A 26,353-nucleotide genomic window follows, 5' to 3' on the forward strand; every position below is an offset into this window, starting at 1 on the left:
CCATTGATTACTTTGTGTGGTTTGATACCAACGTTGTTGAGAGTATCCTCCTCTGTTGGAAAAATTGCCATGTTCCTTTGCACCACGAAAGGACGATTTACAAAATTGTAGACTCCCCAGCGATCTTGCCGTCTCTGTGTCCTTCTTTATGGTCTGCAAGGCTTCATCTACATGCTGGACAAAGAGAAACTCTCCATCATAAGGCATGTCTGGGATCTTAGCCTGAACATCTTGGCGGAAAATTTTGATTTCAGCCAACCTTGCCTTCTCAGCACTGCTGCTGCACCCGCTAATTGCCTGAAACCAGTAGCCGCCACATCTACTGCTGCATCAATCATCTCTGCAGAGGTACACTCCCCTTCATGCAATATTTTCTTTGCCTCTGTTCTTTCAGGTTCCGGAAGCTTTTCAATATATGGGAAATGTCTGACCACATCTGCCTATCGTATCTCTCTAATATTGCTAGGGTGTTTGCAGTACGGACAGTAGTTGCAGCTATAGTTGAAACCTTTTTTTCCGATGGAGTCCAGACGTCTGCCGCCCCTGTCCGGTGGAGCGGTTACCTGCGAAGATGGATTCCTGGCTCGTCTCTGAGCCGCTTGGGTGACAACTGAATCAGTCTTCGACTGTCCTATAAGGCATGCTGGCGAAGTGAGAGGTGCCTTATATTTTTTATCTACGCGATGCAAAACTGCAGGGAGAGAATTCCGCGTTGACATTATTTTTAGGCCCTCTTTCCAAATGAAGTCAATTTTTGGAATTGTCTTAACTTGTTTCTGTGGTTGATCTTTAAAATCATACAGGAAACAGTCATCCTGACTTGTCTCCATGGAAATTAAAAATCTTTTTGTTGCGCTTTCCATTATCAGATGGAATCCTCCGATAGCTACAGACGGAGAGTCCGCAGCAGGTGGACCAGTCGGAGAAGGGGTTTGTGTTTGATATTCGTCCCACTCCGACAGCACAGATTTATCATCTACTTCTCCTTCTTTCCTCAGAAGTGAAATCCTCCTGTGCATGGTGGGATGGGATTGGCGAAGGAGGGACTGTAGATCGCATTTCTGATGCTGGCACCAGAGAAGATTGCCTCGGAGGTCTAAACGCTGCCGGAGAGGCTTGGGAGATAGGCGTCGAAAGGTGTGATTCGCCCGATTCAGATGGTGGGAACCGGCGATAGTAGTCTTTCAACCTATATTGTAGGTTGTTGAGGAGATCTAACGGCATCTGTGCCATAGGCACAGAGGTACGATACCTCTCATCCTCCTCAGAGCCTAATAGTTGTTCAGGCAACTTCAATTGGGAAAGAACCGCCAAGGAGGAGCCCCGTCTTTCCAATAAGGAAGCTGTCGTAGACGGTGAAGCTAATGAGACTGTAGACGGCACAGCAGACCAAACTTGCAGCTCCCTACAGGATGAGAGAGGAGGCCCGTCGACGTCGACGGGACAGTAACTTTCGTCGAAGGGACAATCTTCGTCTACGATGTTCTTGACGACGAGGTAGTCTTCGTCGACGACGTGGCCATCGACGATCGATGGCATTATCTTCGTCGATGAAATGGGTCGGACTGATACTGAGACTGAGACCAGAATCGACGGGGAAGAAGCTGAAGACATCACCATCTTTGGCTTCAGCGATGAGAAGGTAACCGTGGACGTTGAAGATGCGTCAACGATGATAACCGTCGACTGAGAATCCGTCGTCGACGAAGTCATTTTCTGAGGTAACATTTTTTGTATTAGTCTCTTGGAAGATGAAGACTTTCCAGACTTTCTCGGGGGCATACCAGGTCCCGATTTAGAAGGTGGAGATGCCTTTTTTGAGGTAGAAGCAGAAGGCACGCCAGAATCTTTAGAGGATTGGGCTGTTCGACACCTTTGCCCCAGGAGAAGTTATCTCTACCTCAGCTTTCCTCTTTCTAGAGGACATAGTTGACCCCGAGGCTATACTTCCTACCTCAGAAAGGGGGTTATCCTGGTCCTTGATCTTCTGCAGCCACAGGAGAAGATGACCTTCCCTGTCTCTGAGGGTCTTCTGAGGAAAGGTTCAGCAGATCTTACACACCTTTACCTCATGATCTGGATACAGGCAATAAATACATTTCTTGTGGGGATCTTCCTTAAAAAGCCTAAGCTTTCCACAAGATTCACAAGGCCTGAAAAGGGATTTAGAAGATGACATCTTCAAGTAGGAAAAAAAACAACCAAAGTTGTGAAGTACTGAGCAGAGTCCAGGGAGACTCCCTTCACACGACGTGCGGTAGAAAATCTGAGAGCCTGAGCCTCTGGGGAGAACATTCTGGTGGGTGCTGTCGCCTGATTGGCTGCAGTTTGGTCTATACAAAATGACTAGGAAAGTCATGAGTGTGGAGGTTTTTTGCACTGTAGCTTAGGGCTACTTTACTTCCTGGTTGGTTATTACCAAGGTTTTGGTTTATTATAGGCATATTATTGTCTTTTTATGTACCGTGGGACTCCCACTCCGACGACGGGGAATGACTCAGGCATGTGAATCTATGAAAGACGCCCCAATACTGGAGAAAGTAGATTACTGTCAGTTCCATTATTTCACTCAAGAGTCTAAAACTGCAGTGGTGGCAATACAATTAGGTGATAAGAAGGGACAAGAGTCACTGCTTCATAAGTATCAGGTATTTCCTGACATCTAGAGTATAAAAGGACAGATTTTCTATGACACCAAAGAGAATGACTACCCTACTGATCTCATACTTGGGAACTGACGAACCACATGACGGAAGAAACGATTGCACTGAATAAGAAGCAGAACTTCAGAAACATTCATGAGAGCATTGCTCATCTTTTTAGCATTCAAACCAAATAGGTATTTCAGACCTTGTATTGTGACTACTGTAAGTGCAATGCCATCAAGGTCAGGCTAGTTATACATGCTTCTCTTCCGTTCCTCCTACTGGTTCACCAATTAGTCTTTTGAGGTACATAAAACATGGTTGGAATACAAAAAGGAAATAAATGTAAGATAGCTTACAACAATAAATTTAGACATTTTGAATATTTTCCAATGTCTTATATTAGGCAGCACTCCAGAAATCATCCAGCACCTAGGTTAATGATATTCTCAGAGACATCCTAGATGAATACGCTGTGGTTTATTAAGCGGTCATTCTAATTTTTTCCAATATTCTACTTGGATCTAGGTAAATTGGAGCATGTCAATGGCTCATCTTTACTAAAATTATGTATATGCTAAGTTGGAGAAGTGTTAATTTGAGATCAACCCAGTGTCCTTCTTGTGGCACATAATTTCTGGCCAGGTATGAGTATGGATAAAATTAAGATCAGAACTGCATTACAGTGGTCCACTCACAGAAATGCAGAAATACAATGGACATGAGAGATTTAGAATGCAAATAGGGGAGACCACACTGTCCAAAGGAGTACAAATTGTACACAGGCATGGACCAATGCACAGTGCAGAAAAAGTGGGTTACAAACGCCGGAGATTCCCCTGTAAGTTCCAGAAGATACACGGACCATGGCTTTCATATTTCAGCACAAATGGAAATGCAAATGCCTGGGGGTCGAAGGGACCTGCATACCGTGGACCCATTAAAGCATTTTTTTTTGTTATTAACACCATAGTTTCATCATGGTCCCCACCTGCACATTCTCCAACCCCTTCACCGCCTTTCCCTAATCAATGTAGGATGTATAAATGTCAATATCCGATTTAGAGAGCATAGTATGGACTGTCTGTTTAGTTATTTATGAGTCAAATATTAGGGGGCACAGCATAAATATGCAATTTAAGTCTTGTGCCTGAACCTAAAGGGTCTCAGGCTGGATCGATTCTGCGCATTACCAATAACATAACTCACATCATTAAATTCAGTCATTATACCTGCATTTATGCCACCCTGTGACTGTTTCTTGGTAACAGAAAACCTCTAACAGATCTTGCAGTAATCAACAAAAACGTTCCCCCTCAACCTGAATCTTTCTTTGATCCAGCGAGACACTTCACACCTCCAGGGAAACCTGTTCAATTGTGATACTCTCAAATTCTTATCTCATCATCGATGTTGTGTTGTTCAAGTCAGAAAGCGTGAGTTCTGGAGCTCCTTGTGGCCATCTCTTGCTTTCTTGGCTTTGTTAGATGACCTTGATTTTGCAGGTCACCCGAGTCTACCCATATGGTACAAAAGTCCCCTCTGTAGTTGAATTCAAAATACCCAAGATGTAAAGCCTAGATTCCTTCATATTGATTTCCAAGTACTCCACTTTAGTTTCAGAGAAAGAATGTGGTAATGGCACGTTCCTCGAAACGATGGCTCCTCTGGGATCTCTGTTTATTCTCTACTGCAGCAACTCTGGCGTCACGCTGCCCCAATGCATGCACTGTTTGGGCTACATGATTCAAGAGAGTCTTCAGTTATCCCTCCATTAAGGACACCTTTGTCTTTATACACTTCGTCATGCCCCACATATCTTGTAGCATGGCCATTATCAATGCCTGCTTCTACATTAGCACCAATTTCCAGACAGCAAGCTGTCACATTACTGTTTACTGAGGAAACAGAGTTTTCCTTATAGCTATCCGAGCCATACTTTCAATGTCACCAGGTGAAGTCATCCAGTTGTTTATTACTTCAAAACACATACTAGCATACGAATGAACATTATACCATGTATGTCTGAAAACTTATGGCCATAAAAATGCCTTTGCACACTGGTCTCATTAGCTTGAAGGTGAACTGGCCATAAAAATCTAGCCTTCTTGCCATCAATGTTTTGCAAAACCCACAGACATGCACTATGGATGCTGTGCCTATCTTGGTTCTATTTCGATACCTATTATTGGCCCCAGCAAACTACATGGAACAACAGACACTCTTTTCAAGCATGTGAGAGTAGGTGAACAAAAATTTCCAGCAAACTGTACTCTTCCATTGGCAGGTACTCTATACAATCATGAATCCCTTTATTAATCAAGCTGCTAAGGTACAACAGAAACTAGATGCTTAAAATATGATACAAAAGAGAACCTAACTACAGGCAGAAAAAGAAAGGATTTTTGTGGAAGAAAAACAGACATTGCATACCGATCTCTTCATTGCAAATACAAGTATTGCCAGCTGGATGCAGAGAAACTGTCTTAAGCTAAATTCAGAAAAAACGGAGGTAATGCTCTTTGGAGATGATACCACCTTTTGGGATGCATCATGGTGGCTTTTGGACCTAGGTGCACTACCGAGGCCAGCCCAGAAAGCAAGAAATTTGGGAGTCATCTTTGACACCAAGTAATGTTTTTTGAGAACAAATCAATGTTGTTACTTCATCACGTTTTTTAATGCTGAAAATTCTAAAAAAAAAAAAGAAAATACTCCCATGTATTCCTTTTGATCTACAAAAGACAGTGATAACGACACTCATCTTCTCCAAGATTTATTACTGCAATGCCCTATATCTAGGTACCCATGAACATTGGATAAGGAAACTGCGGTCGTTGCAGAGGGCGGCAGCAAGAGTGCTGCTGAAAGTTCCTAAGTTTGCAACGATATCTCAACTAATGCATGGTCTACACTGGCTTCCAGTGGAAAAAAGGATTCCCTTTAAGGCCTAGTGCATACTCATAAGGCCCTCTACTGAACCAGTCCTACATACTTCCAGGAACAGTTTTCCTGGTATACCCACAATAGGAACCTCAGGTCGAGCTCGTCGCGAAAGGTCAAGGTCCCGAGAATAAACAAAGCAAAATGGGGTGGAAGAATATTTTCGTACTGTGGAGGGACACTCTGGAATTGCTCCCCTTAAATCTGTCTTTGTTCGGGCAGACGTTTCTCCAGGTTTTGCTCCGTCTAGCGCTAAGACACCTTCGGCTACTGTGCGCTCTATAAAATTATTTCTTTTTATTTTGGTATTGAGTTGGGTCCAGAATACATCCAAAGCAGGCCATCCAGGTATCTGTCATACACAGTACTTATATTTCGGGTCCTTTTGGTGCCACACTTACATCAACATGTAAGGCAGTAAGTACAGTGTCTTGGAATGCCTGCAAGTTAAAGCTCCATGTTTTAAGCCCTATTGCACCCTTTAATTACACCACGTCAACCCTGGTCCATTCTTTCCATGGATTTTATTTTTGATTTATTGACCTCAGACAGCCACAATAATAGTCAGACTCGTTTACCAAGAAAGGAGCAATGTTATAGCCCATTACCCTCTGCCGCAGATTTAGCTACTGTTATTTATAAGAAATAATCAGATCACACAGATTACCTCATCATGACACTGGAGGGTGGAAGCGAGAGGCACACAATTTACATCTAAAATTTGGTCTGACCTACTTACAACTCTAATGTGAGAGGGGCCTTTAAAGAGATACCTTTTGACAGGATTTTCTGGCTACTTGCACCGTAGCGAGTTCACAGACGATTCTTGATACTACTTTTAATGTTTTAGGGTGCTTGAACATACACCACTAGGCTACATCAAGGAAATCAATGGTTTTATCTTGAGCTAGAGATGGGTTTTTATTAAAATGTAATGTATTTAATAACTGTGAATCTTCCCGCAAACACTATGGAGACACACCAGGATGCAAACTTCTTAGGATGAAGTAGACTATGAATTATCAAAGTTTCAAGAAAGAAATATCATTGATGCCCATAAAATACCGGGGATGAGGGATGCCATTCATCTGCTCATGAATAAGCTAACCCTTTATATCATTGGTTAGATATTAGTCTGTAGGGCTATGGCACCCACATGTGGCAGGACAGAGAACCCCAGAGTTGAACAGAGGCTTTTCCCTCTTCAACAAATCACTAGCTATTGGCTGATTTTGTAAACTGTTCTGCTGCTGGGGGACATTTTTTATATGGAGTAGTCTCCAGGAATATTCACCTATAAACAGAAAGAAGCGGTTTTTCATTTGAATCAGTATGGCAGGGTGCATCAGTCAGGCTGTCCATCATGTACTTACATTTCGGGTCCATTTGGTGCCACACTTACATCAACATGTAAGGCAGTAAGTACAGTCTCTTGGAATGCCTGCAAGTTAAAGCTCCATGTTTTAAGCCCTATTGCACCCTTTAATTACACCACGTCAACCCTGGTCCATGCTTTCCTTGGATTTTATTTTTGATTTATTAACCTCCGACAGCCACAATAATAGTCATAGACTCGTTTACCAAGAAGGAGCAATGTTATAGCCCATTACCCTCTGCCGCAGATTTAGCAACTGTTATTTAAAAGAAATAATCAGATCACACAGATTACCTCATCATGACACTTGAGGGTGGAGGCGAGAGGCATACAATTTACATCTAAAATTTGGTCTGACCTACTTACAACTCTAGGCATAAGTCTATCTTTTCAGACCAAGGGACATTTCTGGAGAGGCTCTACATTCATAGCTTCCTTAAGCAGTCTGGTGGTCAGTAGCGGTTCGTGCAGGGATTGATGCGGGGCGATGGGGCGGGGGAGGGCAGGGTGGGGGTAGTAAACTCACGGCTGACCGGAGTAATGCAATTAAATAAAATATATAATTGCGCGCGCTGCATAGCCATTTGGTGTTTCAGCGCGCGCAATGAAATTCGTTTTATTTATTAATTAATTTACATTACTTCGGTCGGCCTTGAGCCGGAGTTTACTACCCCCCCACCCTTCCCCTCCTCGCCCGCAGCACTCCCTCCACGAGCCGCTACTCACAGTGCTCTAGCTCCCCAACAAAAACTTTTACTTTCAGATATTGGGAGTTCATGGAAGAGGTTGCAATCACAGCAGAGTTGGCTTTAGACCGTGGGTGGGTTTAGTTTCAAATTGGCTCTCTCGCAGGGTGTCACTAAGACCAATTATTGAGCCATAGGGCCATCCCTTGGCAGATGAGACTGAGTAATCAGTTAAAAAAATTGTTAACCACTACACTTGGTCAAAAGGAAGAGCCAACTGAGGAACAGTAATGGATTTACTGGTTTCGCAATCTAAATAATACAATCTTTAGGAAGGGTCTCCTTTAAAAAGTCAAACAGGGGGGGCGTGGCCAAACGTGGACTGAGATGGCCGCGTAGTCTCGGAGCTCTGTGTGACTAGTCAGCCCTAAATCAATCCTGACCTTCAATCCTGAGGCCTGGAGTGCCATCCCCGGGGCCGTGAGAGCGGCGGAACGTCTGCCGCCTGTCCGGGAGCTTTCCGCGTCTCCCGCGATGGTGACCTGGCCGCGGAGTCAGTCTGCCTTGGTGTGAGCCTCAAGCCTGGACCCACAGTGACTGTTCCGGTCCGGCAGCCGAAGACTTCCGGCGCGGCCGGAAGTGGGGGCCGCAGCGCAGTAAAGGCCGGTTCCGGATCCTTGTAGACCTCGCCGCTGGATGCGGTGGCCCTGCGCTCCTGTGTCCTTGTGTGGAGCGGTGAATACAGCGGCGGCGGTGCGGGATCTTTGGCGGTGGTGGTCCGAGCGAACGCCGCGTCTACAGTGAGTTCCGGTCCCGGGGCAGAGAGTGGATCTCCCCCCCCCCCCTTGGTTTTTGTGCACCCCCGGACTTGGACCTTGTGGTGTGGGGGTGCAGCTGGTACCGCATGCTGTTGTTTCAAGCTGAGTTTCCCGGAGTGTGCTGGGTCTGACGCTGAAGGTGGGGACCCTCTGTGCAAGTTTTATGTTGCAGCGGTAGAGTGGGGTGTGGAGGCGGACCCGGATTGGGAGAGATTATCTCCTCTGGCTGATAGCGGACGAATGGGGGAGTCCCCCCACCCCTCTTGCTTCGTTGCTCTCCCCCTTCGGAGTGACCCTCTGGAGGAGCTGTGCATATTTTGGCACTCACTATATGGTGCGCTGGTCTTCCCTGGGTGCACACACTTTACGGTGAGCATGATCGGGTATTGCGTCATGATTGCCTGGGGTTCGTAGTGCCACTGGGGTGCAGCGGGTACCTCCTGTGGTGGTGGACTGACCCTTCTCTCATCTCTCGGATGCTGGGTGCCGCTGTGAGGTCCACTTCATCTCATTCCGGTGTTGGGCTGCGTTGCTCGTCCTTGCCGCTGTGGAGTCCGGGGGCCTGTGTCTGCACCTATTGTTGGGAGTGCTCCTTGGCCATTTCAGGAAGCTGCCCCGGATAGCGCTTTGCTCAACAGAGCATGGAGTGCGTGAAGGGCACTAGGATAGGGGCTCGAAGCCGGTTCAATCCAACAAACTTGACAGGTACACAATCTCTAAGGATGTACTGAAGAGCAGGCTGTCGAAGGACTCGGTGAGGGGGGCGCTGACCGGAGATGAATCTGAGCTCTCTCTTATGTCATGGACGCTATCTCTGGAGCTAAGACCTCACTGGAGCACAAAATGGACTCGATGGCCATGGACATCAACTTAATTCGTGCAGACATGGGTAAACGCAACGAAAAAGTGAAGCAGGTTGAACTTACCACCTCCAGTCTGGTTGAGGATGTCTCCCAGTTGCAGCAGGAGGTTGGGGAGGTGCGTAATTCGAGTGTGGCCTTCGACCTTAAGTTGGATGACTATGAAGACCGCCTCCGCCGTAATAATCTGCGTATCCTGGGAGTGCCTGAAAAGTCGGAAGGGCAGACCCCTGGCCTGTTGGTTGAGGATCTTATCCTCAAGCACCTGCAGCCAAAGGGTCTTAGTAAGTTCTTCGTCATTGAGCGGGCGCACAGGGTCCCGGGTGGCCATACCAGACCGGGCGCTCCCCTGCGGACCATGTTGGCCCGAGTCCTCATCTACCGAGACAGGGATGCTGTTCTTCAGTGTTCAAGGGCTAGTGCTCCCCTTAAATATGAAAACGCTACTTTTTTTTTTTGCAGCGTTTTATATAGCACGAACTAGAACCGAACCAAATCAGTTATCAGAGCGCTTTACATAGCACCAGTTACGTTACAGGAGGACACACTTTCATTTTTTTAGGCACGGGGAGATTAAGTGATTTGCCCAGAATCACAGGGGGTTTTTGGCGTCGTTACCGAGACTCGAACCCAGATTTCCAGGTCCGAGGTCGAGCGCCTTAGCCGTTAGGCCAACCCCTCTCTACTATTGCCTTCTTTCCTGACTTCACGCAAAGAGTTCAGAAACAATGAAAATCCTTCTTTTCCATGAAGCGTGACCTGCGGGAGAGAGGCATGAAATACTCTATGTTGTTTCCGGCCCATCTTAGAGTTGAGGCAGATGGTAGGGCATGGTTTTTCGATCAACCGGAGACAGTATCGGAGTGGCTTGAGGTTCGGGGCCCTCCGGACCGAGCGAATCATGGAGGAGACGGTGACTCGGAGACTCAGCCTTCTTGAGTGTGAGTTCAGTTGTGTGTTTCGGGGCTGTGGGAGGGGGGCAGGGGGGTTTGCGTGGGGATGGGGTGGCAGAGAGAGAGGTATCCTTGATTCATGGGGGGGGAGGGGGAGTGCTATAATGTTTGCATAACTGTATTTTTCATGGCCTCATTACTATGTCCTTTTGGGTGCTAGCCGAAGCTCCTATGATCTATCCCCCTAAGTACCTTTTTTTGTGCTTTCTTTTGAATGTTTAGGGCGACAGGCACTCTGCATTTTTTCAATGGGCAGGTCTAAGCCTAATGGACAGGGCAGCAGGGTGGGGGGGTGTTGGGGAGGGAAGTTTGCTTCACCAGTTGGGTGGATTGTTTATGGCTTCAGCAGATTGGACTTGTTTATCATGCAGCAGATGGAGGATTGTCAAACTTTTTTTGCATATGATGATGGGGGGGTAGGGAACTGAAGATTTTGAGTTGGAATGTGAATGGGTTGGGGGACAAAATTAAAGGTAGTGTGATTCTCCAGTATCTTAAACGCCAGGCACCAGATGTGGTTTTGCTTCAAGAAACACATTTAGTTGGAAATTCATGTAGGGCTATGCACAGAATGGTGGCCCACGCAGGTTTCACCTCTGGCTCCAGAGGGGTGGGTATCCTACTTCGGAAGGCGCTCCCTTTGGTTAAAGAATACACGTGGGTGGACGACAGGGGCAAGTATGCTGGCATTACGGGACAGTGGGAGGGACAGGTTCTTACCCTCTTGTCTGTTTATGTCCCCCGGGCATGCAGACTACCTCATTCGCTGATTTAGGAAAGTTTTTGCTCGAATTGCCGGTTGGGCTTTTGCTCTTGGGTGGTGATTTTAATGCGGTTGTCTCTGGAGTTATGGATAGACATCCCCCGCGAGATTTGGGACGCGCCATGTGATGGCTACCCGACTTCATCGATGCTATGAGTTTAGTAGATGGGTGGAGATTGCTTCATCCTGACCAGAAACAATACACATTTCACTCCGGTGCGCATAACAGCCTTTCCCGTTTGGATTACTGTCTTGTCCCGGCGGCCCAGGCAGCGTACGTCGCTGAGGTTGTCCATCTCGCAAGGGGTATTTCGGATCATTCCCCGCTCTGGTTTCGGTTTTGTATCACTTCGGGAACAGCGGGTAGGGTAGCCCCCATCAACCCCTGGTATCTACGTAACCCCAAACTTCATAAAGACCTTATTAAGGCCCTAGATGAATACTTTGTGGAAAATGAGTGATCGGTACCATCCTCTGTGACTCTTTGGGAAGCCTTTAAGACTGTCATTCGGGGTCAGGCTCTATCTCTGACAGCTGGAACTAAAAAACAAAGGAATAGGGAGGTTGTTGATGTAGAGACTGAGATTGTTCAGCTGGAGGGGGAACTCGAACAGGAGGTAACAAGCTAGGCTACATCTCTTAAGCCTTAAGCGATAGGATTATAAATCACTCGTCACTGATAGTGCGAGGGCTCTTGGTAGGGAGCAACAGGGCAAGCTTTATGATCTTGGGGATAAGGCGGGTAAACATACCGCCTGGTTGGACAAAAAGGATTGGGCTAACCGTGTTGTCCCAGAACTCGTTACAGCGGAGGGAACCCTGTTTACGGACCCGCAGAGTATTGTCGATAACTTTGTGGAGCATTTCCAAATTGTTTACACCTCAGTCTCTGACCGACCTGAGATGGACTCTCACATATTGCTTCGTGATACACAGCTCCCGCGCCCATCACCTGAAGATCGTGACTTCATGGATAGTGCCGTAACGGCTGACTAAATAGCCCAAGCTATCCGCTCCTTGAACACGGGTAAGGCGTTGGGCCCCAACGGGCTCCCAATCGAACTCTACAAGCTCAGACCTGATAAGCTTTCTCCCTACCTCAAATCCATGTTTATCGAGGCCCGGGAGAAAGGTATCCTGCCCAGAGATCAGAGGGTTGCGTCCGTGGTGGTGATTCAAAAGGTGGGTAAACCCAAGACCGACTGTGCCTCTTATAGGTCCATTTATTTGTTGAATGCGGAACCCAAAATTCTGGCCAAACTTCTCTCTAATAGACTTGTGAAAGTGGTTAACAAGCTGATTCATCCAGACCAACCGGGCTTTATTCCCCATAGGAACACGGCCCTAAATTTACGTAGGCTGCATGGCGTTATAGCCAGAGCCCATACTTTGCAGGAACCAGCCATAATCGTTTCACTTGATGCCACTATGGCTTTTGATACTGTAGAATGGTCCTATTTGTGGGCGGTCCTGTCTAAATTTGGATTTGGCCCGGAATGTATTAGCTGGGTGCGTTTGCTATATCCGGAGCCACTTGCCCAAATAGTCGTTAATACTCTGGTCTCGGCACCCTTCTGTCTTGGTCGTGGTACTCTGCAGAGCTGCCCTCTTTCACCTCTTCTTTTCTCGCTGGCCTTGAAACCTCTGGCGGCTTGGTTGCGCTGGGAGCCATCTATCCGGGGCATTCGGTGGTCCCCTGACTGGGAGGACCGAGTTTCCCTATATGCGGACGACATTCTGCTTTATTTGACCTCTCCCCGGAAGTCCCTTATTGTTGTATGTGATGTTCTGGCCTCTTTCGGTAAGTACTCCAGTCTCTCCATCAATTGGGGGAAGTCCTTGTTGTTTGTCCTTGGGGGGGAACCCCCGGTCCAGCCGCGGAATTGTACGATTCAAATAAGTACAGTTGGGTTTAAGTATTTGGGGATCTTTATCTCTCTTGACCCCGCAGTTCGGTATGCCCAGAACCTCCTTCCCCCTTTGCAGAGGCTTCGAGGTGATATCGCTAATTGGAGAAAACGTCCGCTCTCCCTTTTGGGGCGAGCGCTCCTTTTTAAAATGATGGCACTGCCTCGGTTCCTCTATGCCCTTCAAAATACCCTAGATGTAGTACCAGCCAGCTATTTCCGTAAGGTGGAAGGGCTGCAGCATAGTCTTCTATGGGAGAGCAGACCCCGTATTGCTTTAGCGAAATTGACGCTCCCCTGGTATGATGATGGCATTGCCCTCCCAGATATTAAATGGTATTATTGGGCCTCACAGCTGGCTGCGATCAATCATGGAATGTATGGCCCCATTGCAGATCGTGGATATGACGGATAGATGGCTTCTCCCTGGAGGTAGTTATAATAGAGCATTGTACTCAAAGCCAGCTAGGTTGGACCTGACGGGCCGACTAGGCATGCCGTCCGTGTCTGGCATGATGCCACAAACTCTTTGGGTTGGAGGGACATATTGACACTAGCTACCCCACTTTTTGACTCGGAGCGCCTGGGTAAGCTTTGGAAGACTAAAGGATTCGATAAATGGGACCTGATAGGGATTTCCACCATTAAAGACATGTGGAATAAGGGGAAGGTTAAATCATTCGAGGAAATGCAGGCTGAATTTGAGCTGTTGCGTTTTGAGTATTTCCGCTATGCGCAAATTCGGCATTCGCTACAAGCGGCTCTGCCTGGGGACGCGGATCTCCCGGAGGCCTCACCTCTTGAGGACGGAATCTTAGATGGACACCTCCCCGAGAAAACGATCTCCTTGATCTATAAGAAATTGATAAATCACAGGGCGGATCTACTTATGGAGTTGAGGGAGAAGTGGGTGCGAGATGGGATAGAACTCGATGATGAGGACTGGCAATCTGCTCTGTCCTCACCTAAGGTGGTCGCCATTCCTGCAAGGCTACGGCTTGTTCAATTAAAAATACTACACAGGGTTTATGTCACGGGGCCCCGTCTTGTTCACATGGGACTGTCTGATACCGGATTGTGTAGATGAAAATGTAGCCTTGTGGGGACGTTCTTTCATATCATCTGGGAGTGTCAATATATTTCGGAGTACTTGCGTAAGATTCATAACACTATACATGAGGTCTTGGGGATGTCTTTGCTACCAGAGGCAAGGAGATGCCTCCTTAACATATGGGAACCCACTGACCTTAACTCTGCACAAATACAGTGGGCTACATTGACCTTTATGATAGCGAAAAGGAACATTGCCCAACAATGGGGATCTTTGCAGCCTCCCACCTGTGAGATCTGGAAAAATAACCTAGACTGGTGTATGTTTCGTGAGAAGACTGTTTTTGTTGCTAGGGGCCGCCCCCGAAAGTGGGCTTCGATATGGCGTCCCTGGAATAAATACAGAGGTGAGATTTGTGTACCACCCAGGGATGCTGTTTTTGATGTACCCCCATCCCCGTAAATATCTGACATATATTTATTCATGTTCCCTGTACCCCCAATAGAGGTTATATTTGCTATGACATAATCCTCTGTAACTGTGTCTTTTGCTGGTGCTTTTTTCAATAAAAAGATTTGTTAAAAAAATAGTCAAACAGGAGAGGCACTAACACCACCTCACATGGTTCATGCACGTCCACAAATCCAACAATTGTTGTCTGCTGACCGGATACTTGAGGCACTTGGGTGTTTGGGAAATCAGAGCTTTTTATAAAAATGAAAAATAAAATAAAACTATTTTACCTTTGGGTTTCAAACTGATCGCAAATAAGAGCTGGGTCCATTTACCATAGGTTAAAAGAGTAGTGGAATAATTCAAAATAATAGCTAATAATAAGCTAATTTTTTAAACATCTGTTTGCTCTTACCCTTGGTCCTCTTCCTTTTATTTTCCTTCCTGATCGGGTTACTAAAAGTCGTCGTGGATATAAAGATGACTGGGAATTAGATGTGTTTCTGCCAAAAAAAGAAGAGACAGCAAGTGACTGATGCAAAATGTGTTGTATGACAGCAAACAAATAATTGATAAAAATATTATCCCAAGTTGCACATTCCGGTTCTGCCCTTCAGCCCATCCCCACATTACTCCTAACTTTATTGGATAACATCTAGTTCAAGGCAGTCGTGGTGGAGACAGAACTAAACTTGTTGCAATGAATATGGAGACAGTTCTTCTCAAGCAGCAGGATCCTGAACTACTTCAAAGTTTGTATTGGATGTTTTCACGGATGCCACAATAGGGCTCTATCTCTGTGCAGCTGTGTCCAGGATCCTATAATCTTCCCCTGCAGGTCCGAAGGATTACCTATAATGCAATGTAAATGAGTTATTGTCTCTACCGTGGTCTCAGCACCAAGGCAACTTGTTTTTTCTCGGACTGCAGACCCCGAGAGGTCATTGCTTACCCAGCTGCTTCTTCTCCTTTAAAGAACTCAAGCCAAACTTAAGTCAACTGACTCTGGAGTTGCTGCTTCATGCAGGATCATCTTCCACAGGGTAGTAACACTGCTTACTAATGTGAGAGGGGCCTTTAAAGAGATACCTTTTGACAAGATTTCCTGGCTACTTGCACCTTGGTGAGTTCACAGACGATTCCTGATACTACTTTTAATGTGTTGGGGTGCTTGAACATACACCACTAGGCTACATCAAGGAAATCAATGGTTTGATCATGAGCAAGAGGTGGGTTTTTATTCAAATGTAATGTATTTAATAACTGTGAATCTTCCCGCAAACACTATGGAGACACACCATGATGCAAACATTTTAGGATGAAGTAGACAATGAATTTTCAAAGTTTCAAGATAGAAATATCAGTGATGCCCATAAAATACCGGGGATGAAGGATGCCATTCATCATCTCATGAATAAGCTAACCCTTTATATCCTTGGTTAGATATTAGACTGTAGGGCTATGGCACCCACATGTGGCAGGACAGAGAACCCCAGAGTTGAACAGAGGCTTTTCCCTCTTCACCAAATCACCAGCTAGTGGCTGATTTTGTAAACTGTTCTGCTGCTGGGGGACATTTTTATGAGTAGTCGTCTCCGGGAATATTCACCTATAATCAGAAAGAAGCGATTTTTCATTTGAATCAGTATGGCAGAGTGCATCAGTCAGGCTGTCCATCATGTAATGCTGGGACATCTTTATTGCCATTGTACCTCACGCTGGATAATCATCACTGTCATTATTACCATCATCACATTTTTTATTTGATATTGGGGGCAAGAAAGTGGACTGGGAAGATTGTAGATGGGAGCGGCTGGAGTAGCTCAAGACGGGAGAAAGAGCGGAAAAGAACAAAGGGGAGGTCTTCTAGCTCGGGTGAAGACTCACAACATAAGAAACTATTGTTATGAATGGACTGGAGGACATTGTTTGCAGATTTTAGCAACTGCAAAAACATATAAGCTATCATCCACTCTACTATCGACTACTAATAGTCTATGAGGCTGATAGCTTGTTATCTTAACACCATGTTGGGAAACTAATTACATCACACGACTGTATCATCAGATTTAAGTATTTAAATACTAAACTACTGAAAACAAATTATCCTGGGCATTAGAACCCACTGCAGAGGTCAGTCAGCTTCAGTATTTGCAGTCCCTTCTCCGTGGCCTCAAAACACTTTGTGAGCCAGGGAGCCACTGACTAGGAGTGTGGAAGAAAGGTGTTTGATACATTGCAGTTGGTCATCTTTGAGTGTATTAGAAAGTCAATGTTTAGAGTACGGTCCTTAAAACATATAAAGGATAGCAGAAGATTTGTGGACAAAACATTTGCCAAAAGCAGTTCTTCACTGTGTGGAAATCCATAGCATAAGAATTATGTCCCCAATCCTGAAAGATTTTTCACTTTTGTTTTCTAAACTGAGATTTTCTTTTTACCAGAAAGTAAGGGGAGCCCTCTCCCTTCTCAGCAGGAATCATGACACCCCATATAACTACACAAAAACACTCACCAAAGATTCAACAGTGACCATCTCTCATGTCAAGGATGAGTTTCCAGGAAGCCACAAAACCCAAGCCCTTGCTGACACTCAATAATACACCTAGGTATAATAGTGTAAAAAAAGCCCAAATAAAGTGATCATTCTGAATAGGGGGATTTATGGAGCAGTTGCAAATAAATAGTGGAAGAGGAGAGTCTAAATTAGCTTTTAGGTCCAGTATGATTCAAAATGGATGGAGTGGGCAAGAACTGCCTCACCAGATTTGAGCACCGAGCTAGAAACAAAATTACTTCATGAGCAACAAGTAAAGCTAGCTTTCACTTCTCTCGGGGAGCAGGTCCCAATGTTTCAGCAGAAACCAAATTAATTGGCACCCAGCTTTGGTGGCATTCAAGTAAAAAAAGTAGTTTTTGATCACTCAGATCCCAAAGAAACTGACACAAATCAGTAAGGGCCTATCCTTAGACTAAGGTAGTGGCTAAACATATTCTGTGAAATTGTTCAGCAAAAAAGAATGCAAGAAACAGCTTCTATTTGTTACCCTGGAAGGTCCCACTTGCCAGTGCGTGATCTCGGTTGAGTCTATGTTAAAGCAATAACAACCTCAATATATTACCAAAGGAACACGTATGCCCTAGGACATGAGTTAATGTTAAAGGTCTTTAGTGTTCGAAGGATACTCACAGTGTTGCAGCCGCAACAGTTCTGGACAACCTACCCATACTCTGCCGATTCGGGAGAGATGGTTGTCGGGGTACTGTGGAATACACATCTGCTTAATGATTGGCAGGTGGAGATGGTTGCCATAAAATCATCTGGCGTGCTCATGGGCGGAGGCTGCCATCTTGGTAGCGTATCATGAGCCTGGCATCGTCTTGATGTCACACACATCCCAATAGTATGGCATGCAGCAGGGGTTAGGTAGTTATGGAAGAGTATGAAGAGTCAAAAACCGGTGGAGCGGTAAAGCCGGAAACAAGTATCAGCGTTGCTTGCGTGGTGTGGAGTAAACCGTGCATGCACCCATTTATAGGCATGTAGTGAGTGGTTGCTCGATCAACCCGCAAGCGCTCAGGGCAGCTCTTCAAAATAACGGGCACCATATGAGAATGGTCAAAGTACTGCACTTGTAATGTGCCATAGAGGTTCCTGGTGAACCGGGATCCCTACACAAAGGAGGATAAGAAACTACAAAACAACTCTAAGTGTAGGGCCGAACAAAAATACACAGAAATAAAGTGGGGCAAGCAGCCCACAAAACACTTAATATCCTGTGTTTCTGGTTTCAGGGGGAGAGAAATGGAAGTGGGATTTTCTCTGCATAGTTTATTTTTGAGTACTGAAGATGGTAAATGCCACATATTGTACATTAGATGTGGCATACTCGCACCGTACTTACACATATAGTACATTAGTGGCACCAAGGGAGTGCAGGACAATAAGTGACTGAATCTCGCGAGGGGAAAGGAAGGGGGTTTTTATCAATGTAATGCACTCCACAGGATATCCTCCTTCAATCCACTCACATGGGTGGAAAGACTAAAGATCCAATTTCGTATTTTCCAAAACAGTGCACTTTTACTAATATTGGGGTGAGCGTCAAGTATGTTCCACTGCATCTGGAGAGTGTGAATGAGTAGCAAAGTATGTGCACATTTTGGAACTTAATTTTTGGCAGCGTATATTACTACGATATTCAATGACGCATGTCTTGAAATAAAATCACTGTCATAATCACTATCAAACAAAATAATAATTACCTTTCCCTCTCTTTCTCCCTGGTCTTCCGATCAACATCTTCTGCTCTTGGAGGACTTTTTCTCATCAAAAACCTGTTTTCAGGAACAGCAGGTATTTCTTCAGGGCGCACTGTTGATGTAGGTTCTTGTTCAGGCTGTTCTTCATTTTTTTCGGCATCATGTTCATTGGACACACTTAAACCAAACAAGAAAACATCTGTTTTATAACAACATTCTGTGCTGTCATCCTAAAATGATGCTGCTCAATAACTAAGTACATTTTTCACCATATTAAAATTATTACTAAGTGCCATTAGGTTCTCTTTCATGCGAAACCTGATATTCCTTCAGTGGTGAGATGACCAAATATAGTCTGTAACTTTAACTGATGAAAGTCAGTCACATGTCAAAACACCTCCCTCATTACTATGTTCAGTTATACGGAGAAGTCCAGAGACTATAAACACTTATAATAATATTTTAAATAATGCTTCTTTTCCCAGCCTTCTAAGCTACTTTACATTCTCAACCACAGGTAACAGACCATCAAGTACTCTTTTTACTTCCAAGGTTAGCTTTAAAGCTCACGATTCATCGCATGATGAGAGCTGAAGCATTCCCCTTGAAAATACATGCTGAAGAAGGGCTGGGGGTGCCTAGAGTGAGACCATGAAATGCAAGACGCCCTATGGTGTTGGCATTTCACCCGGGTACAGTACGAATGTCCCACAGGGGTGTGAGGACGGAGTTCCAGCAGTGTGAGGGTGTAATGAACCTGCAGCACACACATAACTCAGTAAAGAGCAATTTAATCAGCAAGTTGCTGTATGGAGTTGCAGAGATGATGACTGGGCCAAGGATGGTAGTTACATAAGCACAAAGAAGCAGTGAGCGGCCTGTTTGGAAAAGAGTCCTTCTGTTTAAGGAGACCAGTGTGACGTGAAATTCAAGAGAGAGTGACACCGAAAGCAGATTGAAAGACATTCGCTTGCTGAAATCTCTGACCAACCCACCATCACTGAAAAAGCTTCTTTACCTATGATTGTTTCAACGCCCTGGGTCAAGTGGTGGTCTGAACTCAGGTGAAGTGAGCTAAAGAACGTAGATGGATTCAACACAGATCTAATAGTGACTGGAGGGGAGTATCTGAAAAGTTTCAATGCTATGTTCATCATCTCCTTGTTTTTGCTTTGTTTGCCTTAAGTTGGCAGGGCATGCCCAGACGTGGGTCCCTTACTCACTTTGCCACTGGCTTCAAGCTAGCCTGACTGACATGGGGCATCTCCCAGAAACCGGTCCCAGGATGCTCATTTCCGGTCCAGAGAAGACCTGGCTTGGCAGTTCAGGCTTGACTGTTCCCATGAGGAACACAGTCAAGGCTGATATGCATATGGCTGGGTCTGAACTGGGATGGTGAAGTGAGCTAAAGAACGATGATGGATTAAACCCAGATCTAATAGTGACTGGGGGGGAGTGCCTGAAAAGTTTCAGCGCTCCGTCCATCATCTCCTTGTGGTTGCTCAGTGACGGTATAACATGTTTCAAGACATTGATGGGACATGATTGGCAGGGTCATTTGGAGGTGGAGCCACATCTCCATAACTGGAAGTTGTGCTAGCTTCATTCGAAAATTGTGTGTCAGAGACGAACAAGTTACTTACCTTTGGTAAAGCCACACTGTGTCCAGAAGTTTTTCCAGCAGTTACTCCCCCGCGTTGTATGTAGTGTTATTGTCCCGTCTCCAGAAGTGACAGTACTGAGCTGCATATAGGCACCCCTCTGCATGCTGACAGCAGTTTAAAATAGAGCATTCTGTGCTCTCAGATGCAGAAAATTAGTAACAGACTGAGAACAGAGATAGTGTTCAAAATGTAACTAACAAGTTTCTTACCTTTAGTAACTCTCTCTCTGGTGGATACTCTAGCTAACTGCAGTTTCCTTACTTTTAGAATATTATGCAGGCACCAGACTGGATCCAGAATCTTTTCATAGCAGTGCTCTCACACGCTGCTAGGTAGCCCAGTGTAGTTCCATGTTGACTTTATTCCAATCCAGAAGGGACGGAGAAAACCTGCATCTAGGTTCCATCCCTGCATGTCAATGTCAGTTTCTTGCTTGAGTCTTTTCGAGTCAAAGTATGCGGAGCACAAAACAATTGGGAGGTACCCAGGGAGCAGATCTCTTATTTGGGAACTTTTTAGATGGTAAAAAGACACCACTCTGCAGAACAAGAAGGTGGGAGAAAGAGCATAACCAAAGGTAAGCAACTCGTTCTTCTGATGGATACTTCTAACCGCAGATTCTGTACCTTTAGAAGGTAGAAAGTATGTGCAGTGAGCTCAGACCAAGATGTTCTGCAGGACCAAATGGAAAAAACAGACTTTTCTTTCTGACCTGGCTATTAAGGCAGTAGTGCTTTGTAAACGTGTGCACTGATGCCCATGTCACGGCTTTAGAAATGTCAAGGACAGGCACTCCATGTGCCAACACAGTGGTGGCAGCCTTAGAGCTTGTGGAATTGGTGTATAGCCCTTCCAGAGGCTGCATATCGCATCTTAATGCAGAGGACTATCCACCTCAATAGAGTCCTTTTCTGCAGCACCTTTCTTTTCTTTGCCCCGGAGAACCCCACAATAAGATGATCATCAATCCGATGGTCTTTGATGCAATCAATATAAAAGGTTAAAGCACTTTGGGTTTTCCAGCCAATGGAGTATGTCCTTAACTTTCGAGGAGTGAGGCAGGGCAAAGAATAATGAGAGAGTGATAAGAGTGCCGATGTGTCACAACTTTCAGCAAGAAGGCTACCTGGGACCTCAGCATCAGTCTGTCAAGAAAAAAGAAGTTGTGGGACAGCTGCATAGAGAGAGACTGGAGCTCACTCATGCAACAAGCTGAAGGGATAGCGATGACAAAAGCAGTCTTTAGGGTCAGAAGATGCAGCAAACCGCTATTCATCAGCTTGAAAGTAGTACATAAGAGAAATGTCCAGGCCAAATCAAATTAATTAAATTACATTCAATGCAAATTAAATTTGAGTCCCACTGTAGAATCACTAACAGTTTGGGAGGAAACATATGGGTGAAAGAAAATTAATCACAACAGGTAATTTATATAAGGGCAGTTGTGCTGATAAAGGCAGAAAGACTGCAATGGCCAACAAATTATCCTTAAAACTGCCCACTGCAAGAAATTTCCAGGCCAAAGCCAAAACAATTGGCATGCAAAGGATCTGTCTTGCAGACCCAACACTAAACCCAGAATTTGTCGCTGCATCCAGTATATATAGACCTCGTGGAAGATCGCCTAACAGCCAGGATGACAAGTACAGCTTTGGGTAGCAAATCAAATGGAGTCAATTGCCACTGCTCAACCTCCAAGCATAGAGATACAATGTGCACTTGTTTGGGTGGAGTACTCTGCACTACTGCTGCTACAGAAGATCCTCCAGAAGCAGTATACTGATCAGAGAACAGATGCTTATGGCCAGATTTTCCAGGTACCACACTCACTACAATAACTTGGGCCCAGTCGTTCTTCATCTTCATAACTCTGGGCAGGAGAGGTGGACAGTGTGTTACACTTCAGCTGAAATGCATCTCCCAGCGGAAGCCTTCCCTGGTACTACAACGTGCAAAAATGTGTACACTGTGCATTCAAAGGTGGCAAGGAGATCTAGCCAGGGTTCTCTCCATTCTCAGAAGACGCCCTACGACACCTCTGGGTGCAGACGCCAGTTGTGATCTGCCAGGTACTGCCAAATGAGTACATTTGCAATGGCGTTCAGGAATCCCACAAGGTGGTTCGCGATCAGAAAGATTCACCAACACTCCAGCCACCTCCAAAGACGCAGAGCCTCGTGGCACAAGATCCATGAGTCCACTCCACCCTGTCTGTTACAGTACCACATTGCGTCAGAATCTGCACCAGCCACCCCTTAATACACGGCAGGAAGGCCTTCAAAGCTAGACGAAACACCCAAAAGGTCAACAGACTGATATGGAGCCAGGTTTTCACCTTTCAAATGACTCCTGCAGCCCAGCAGTGATGCATTCGTCACTGCTATCAGTTCTGGGTGGGGATGGTAGAGGGGCTAGCCGCTGTTCAAACTGCAGACAAGTAGCCACCACTGCATGTCTTGTGCAGTCTCCTCTGAAACCTGGATGGCATCTCTCAAGTTTCCTTGGTGCTGGGCCCACAGAGATCTCAGACTTCAGTGCCGAGCCCACGAAGACCACTTAGCTAAAGCCTACAATCAGGATGCAGGAGGCTAACAGGCAAAGTAGCCTCAGAGCTGTTCTCCCTGAGATCCAGGACCAAAGCTGAAACATCAGGATCATAGCTCCAGTGTTGTGGACTTGTTGAAACGGAGGGAAGACCCTGAACTGCACAGTGCCTAAGATAGCTTCTATAAAAGTAAGCTTTCAGGAAGGAGTCTGGTGCGACTTTAGCTTGTTAATTGAGAACCCCAATGATGTCAGGAGATTCACGCTTTCTTGAATGGTCCCTGACGAACTGACTGTGGTGAGCCAATTCAGTGGCCGATGTAGAGGTAAACTTGTATCCTCATCCTCTGAAGATGAGCAGCGAGGATTTCTGTGAGTTGAGTTTCAGGCAGCTCTTCTTCATCCAGGTGGCGACAGCTTTCATCCCTTCTTGGAAGTTGTGCCTGGTGATGTTGGGTTCTCTGGTGAGGGAGAGGGTGAGCTGGTAGTCATCAGCGTGGGAGACTATGTTGAACCCGTGGTTTCTGATAATGGTTGCGAGGGGGGCCATGTAGATGTTGAGCAGGGTGGGGCTGAAGAAGGTTCCTGGGTAACTCCGCATCTGGTCTCTGTTGGTTCTGAGAGGTAGGGTGGGAGTCTGACTCGCTGAGTTCTGCTTGTGAGAAATGAGCATATCCAGCGAAGTGCCTTTCCGCAGATGCTGGCATAGTGAAGTCTGGTGGCTAGTGTGCGGTTGGAGATGGCGTTGAGGGCAGCCGAGCGGTCCAGCAGGATGAGGGCTGCCATTTGGCCCTGGTCGAGGAGGGAGCGGATGTCGTCAGTGGAAGCGAAAAGGGCGGTCTCGGTGCGGTGGTTGCTACATGAATTGGGAGATGTCCAGGAGCTTGTTGGCTTCAATGAAGTTTGCTAGCTGGGTGGTGACAGCCTTTTCAATTACCTTGGCTGCAAAAGGAAACAGGGAGATGGGCTTGAAGTTCTTGAGATCCTTCAGGTCTGCGGTGGGTTTCTTCAGGAGGGGGTTGACTTCGGCGTGTTTCCAGTAGTCGGGGAATGTGGCGGTTTCCAAGGAGCAGTCAATCGTCCTGCGTAGTTTGTGTGCAATGGCAGTGGCGGCTGTTTTGAAGATCTGGGGTGGGATGAGGTTAGAGGATGCTCCGGAGTGGATGCTCTTCATGGTCTTTAAGGTGACGTCGGTCGTGAGCGGGGTCCAAGTGAGAAGGGTATGTTGGATGGCGTAGCTGGGGGTGGGAGTTGGAGTGGTGCAAAGGTCTTGGTAGTCGAAGTTGTTGCAGATCATCTTAATCTTGAGGTGAAAAAAGGTGCAGAGTCTGTTGCAGAGGTCTTGGGAGGGTGGGACGTCTGTTGACGCTGCAGGATTTGTTAAATTCCTTGATGATGGATAAGAGTTCTTTTAAGTTGTGGGAGTTGGCAAAGATCCAAGACACTGAGACATGCTATTACGGATTCCACTAACAGCAAACAAAATTGGGTTAAATAGCTTCCTACAAGCAGTCGTAGGCGCGGACTAATGCAGCCTTTAAGATTTAATGATTCTTCCAGTCTAAACATATTTTACAGTCTTTAACTAAATCTTTCCAAGTGGACCTAAAACACAGTGTGCATAAACAAACATTACGACTAATATTCTTACATTTATGTTGCAGCGACATTTGAAAACAAATACTTCTGAATCTGTTCGTGTTTGTGAGAAGATATTGTCATCCACTCAATTTTTTCTTCTGTACCTCAAATAGGGGTCATGATTTTTTTTTTTTTGCTTAGCTTGATTCATTTATAGCTGTTAAACTATTCTAAAGGGAGCTGAGCATGCCAAATATTCTCAAGCTGCAACTTACGGACTGCATTATCCACATTTTTCTTCCAGGATGAGTCAAGAGGCTTAACGAACAAGTTACTTACCTTCGGTAATGATGTATCTGAGAGAGACATAGTCTAGCTGCAGATTCCTTAACTTAGAATATTCCCCAGGCGTCAGACTGGTCCAGAAAATGTTGCGCAGCACCACCTCTGCAACTGGGGGCGGCGCCGTACGACTCCGCCCTGACGTCGTCCATGGACGTGACGTCAGCGGAGCCATATATGCCCCGTCCCGGGGCGCCGACATCAGTTTTCCTCAGAAGAATTTTCCACGCCAGAATGCGAAGCCACAACCAAAAACTGTGAAATATGGGAACAGTGTGCAGAAAAGAAAACAACAAGGTATGGTGAAAAACAGCACCAGAGAAGGACAGTGCCATGCATGGTATATTGTAAACCGAGGGAGGGAAAGAACAGAGCACCACTCTGGGAGGGACCCCCGCAATTGCTAAGTCCAAAACCTGCCCGGAGGTAGAAGAAGATGCAGAGCGGAGGCAGGATTCGAACCCTTGGCCTGTGTGAGCCTGTGCCATCAGAGGCACAAGACTTACCATTGAGCTATAGCTCTTTGGTGAGCCATCACAGCAGCCGACAGAAAGGCTGCAACCACAATGAATGACAGTGAAGGACAACCAGTCCAGAACCCAGGAGTAAGGACAAACTACCATAAGGCGTCACCCAAAGGGAGACGTCCGATCCAAATAAGGGACCTACCAAATGCAGCATTGTCAGAGACTGCAACCGCTAAAGTGCAGGGGAGGCAAGAAACCTCAAGCGGTCGAAGAAAGAGAAGGACAGGGGGGTAGAAGGATTCAGAATCACAACGGGCAACCCAGGGTAAGGGTTGTAAAGGACACATGGCATATGGGCCTACCGTCCAATCACAAGGATGGGTAGAGCAGAGCCATGAAACAGAATGTAGCCTCGTGAGTCGGAGTGAAGAGAAGACGTCACCCCGCAGAGGAACAAAGCCAGCCAAAGGAAGGGGAAGGCAAGAAGCCCAACCTGAAAAGGTTGTCGCAGGACGGGGAGGACTTTAAGGAATTTGAGGCTAGACTATGTCTCTACCAGATACATTGTTACCGAAGGCAAGTAACTTGTTCATCTGATAGAGACTACTAGCTGCAAATTCCTAACATAGAATAGATACCAAAGCCATACCCCTAGAGGACGCGGGACTGCAACTGAACCCCACTAAGGTCCAGAGAGAACCTAGCCGTGAATAACATGACCAAAAAAGTGTTGCCAACCAAAAAGGCGAAACACAGTGGGGACATAAATGACAGCGCAGCCGACCACCAGACCCCTATGCTCTGAAGAGAGCGGGAATTAGGGGAGGCTAAGGCACCACAGCCCATCCAGAAGTACACGAAAACCCCTATATGTAGAGGGGATGAGAGAATGAAAACACCAAGCCAGAACGCTGAAGCCGGAGCGAAAAAATGCCGAACTTCGATAGAAGACGGGCAAAGGGGCATGAAGGATCTGCAGGATCCAGAGCTAGCCCCAACTAAACAACTAGTACCGCGTAAAACACAGTTGAACCTGCT

General features: G+C 46.0%; 1 protein-coding gene across 1 annotated transcript in view; it reads right to left on the reverse strand.

Annotated features, from left to right (window-relative positions):
- Positions 1–26,353, reverse strand: part of PPIG (peptidylprolyl isomerase G) — a 340,378-nt gene that overhangs the window by 83,327 nt on the left and 230,698 nt on the right. The window contains exons 10-11 of the mRNA XM_078681607.1: positions 18,721–18,894; positions 14,870–14,957 (exon numbers count right to left, since the gene is read on the reverse strand). Of these exons, the coding sequence (XP_078537733.1) occupies positions 14,870–14,957; positions 18,721–18,894 (262 nt within the window). The remainder of the gene's footprint in view (positions 1–14,869; positions 14,958–18,720; positions 18,895–26,353) is intronic.

This window comes from Lissotriton helveticus, chromosome 3_1, assembly GCF_964261635.1.
Source record: "Lissotriton helveticus chromosome 3_1, aLisHel1.1, whole genome shotgun sequence".
NCBI classification, from domain to species: domain Eukaryota; kingdom Metazoa; phylum Chordata; class Amphibia; order Caudata; family Salamandridae; genus Lissotriton; species Lissotriton helveticus.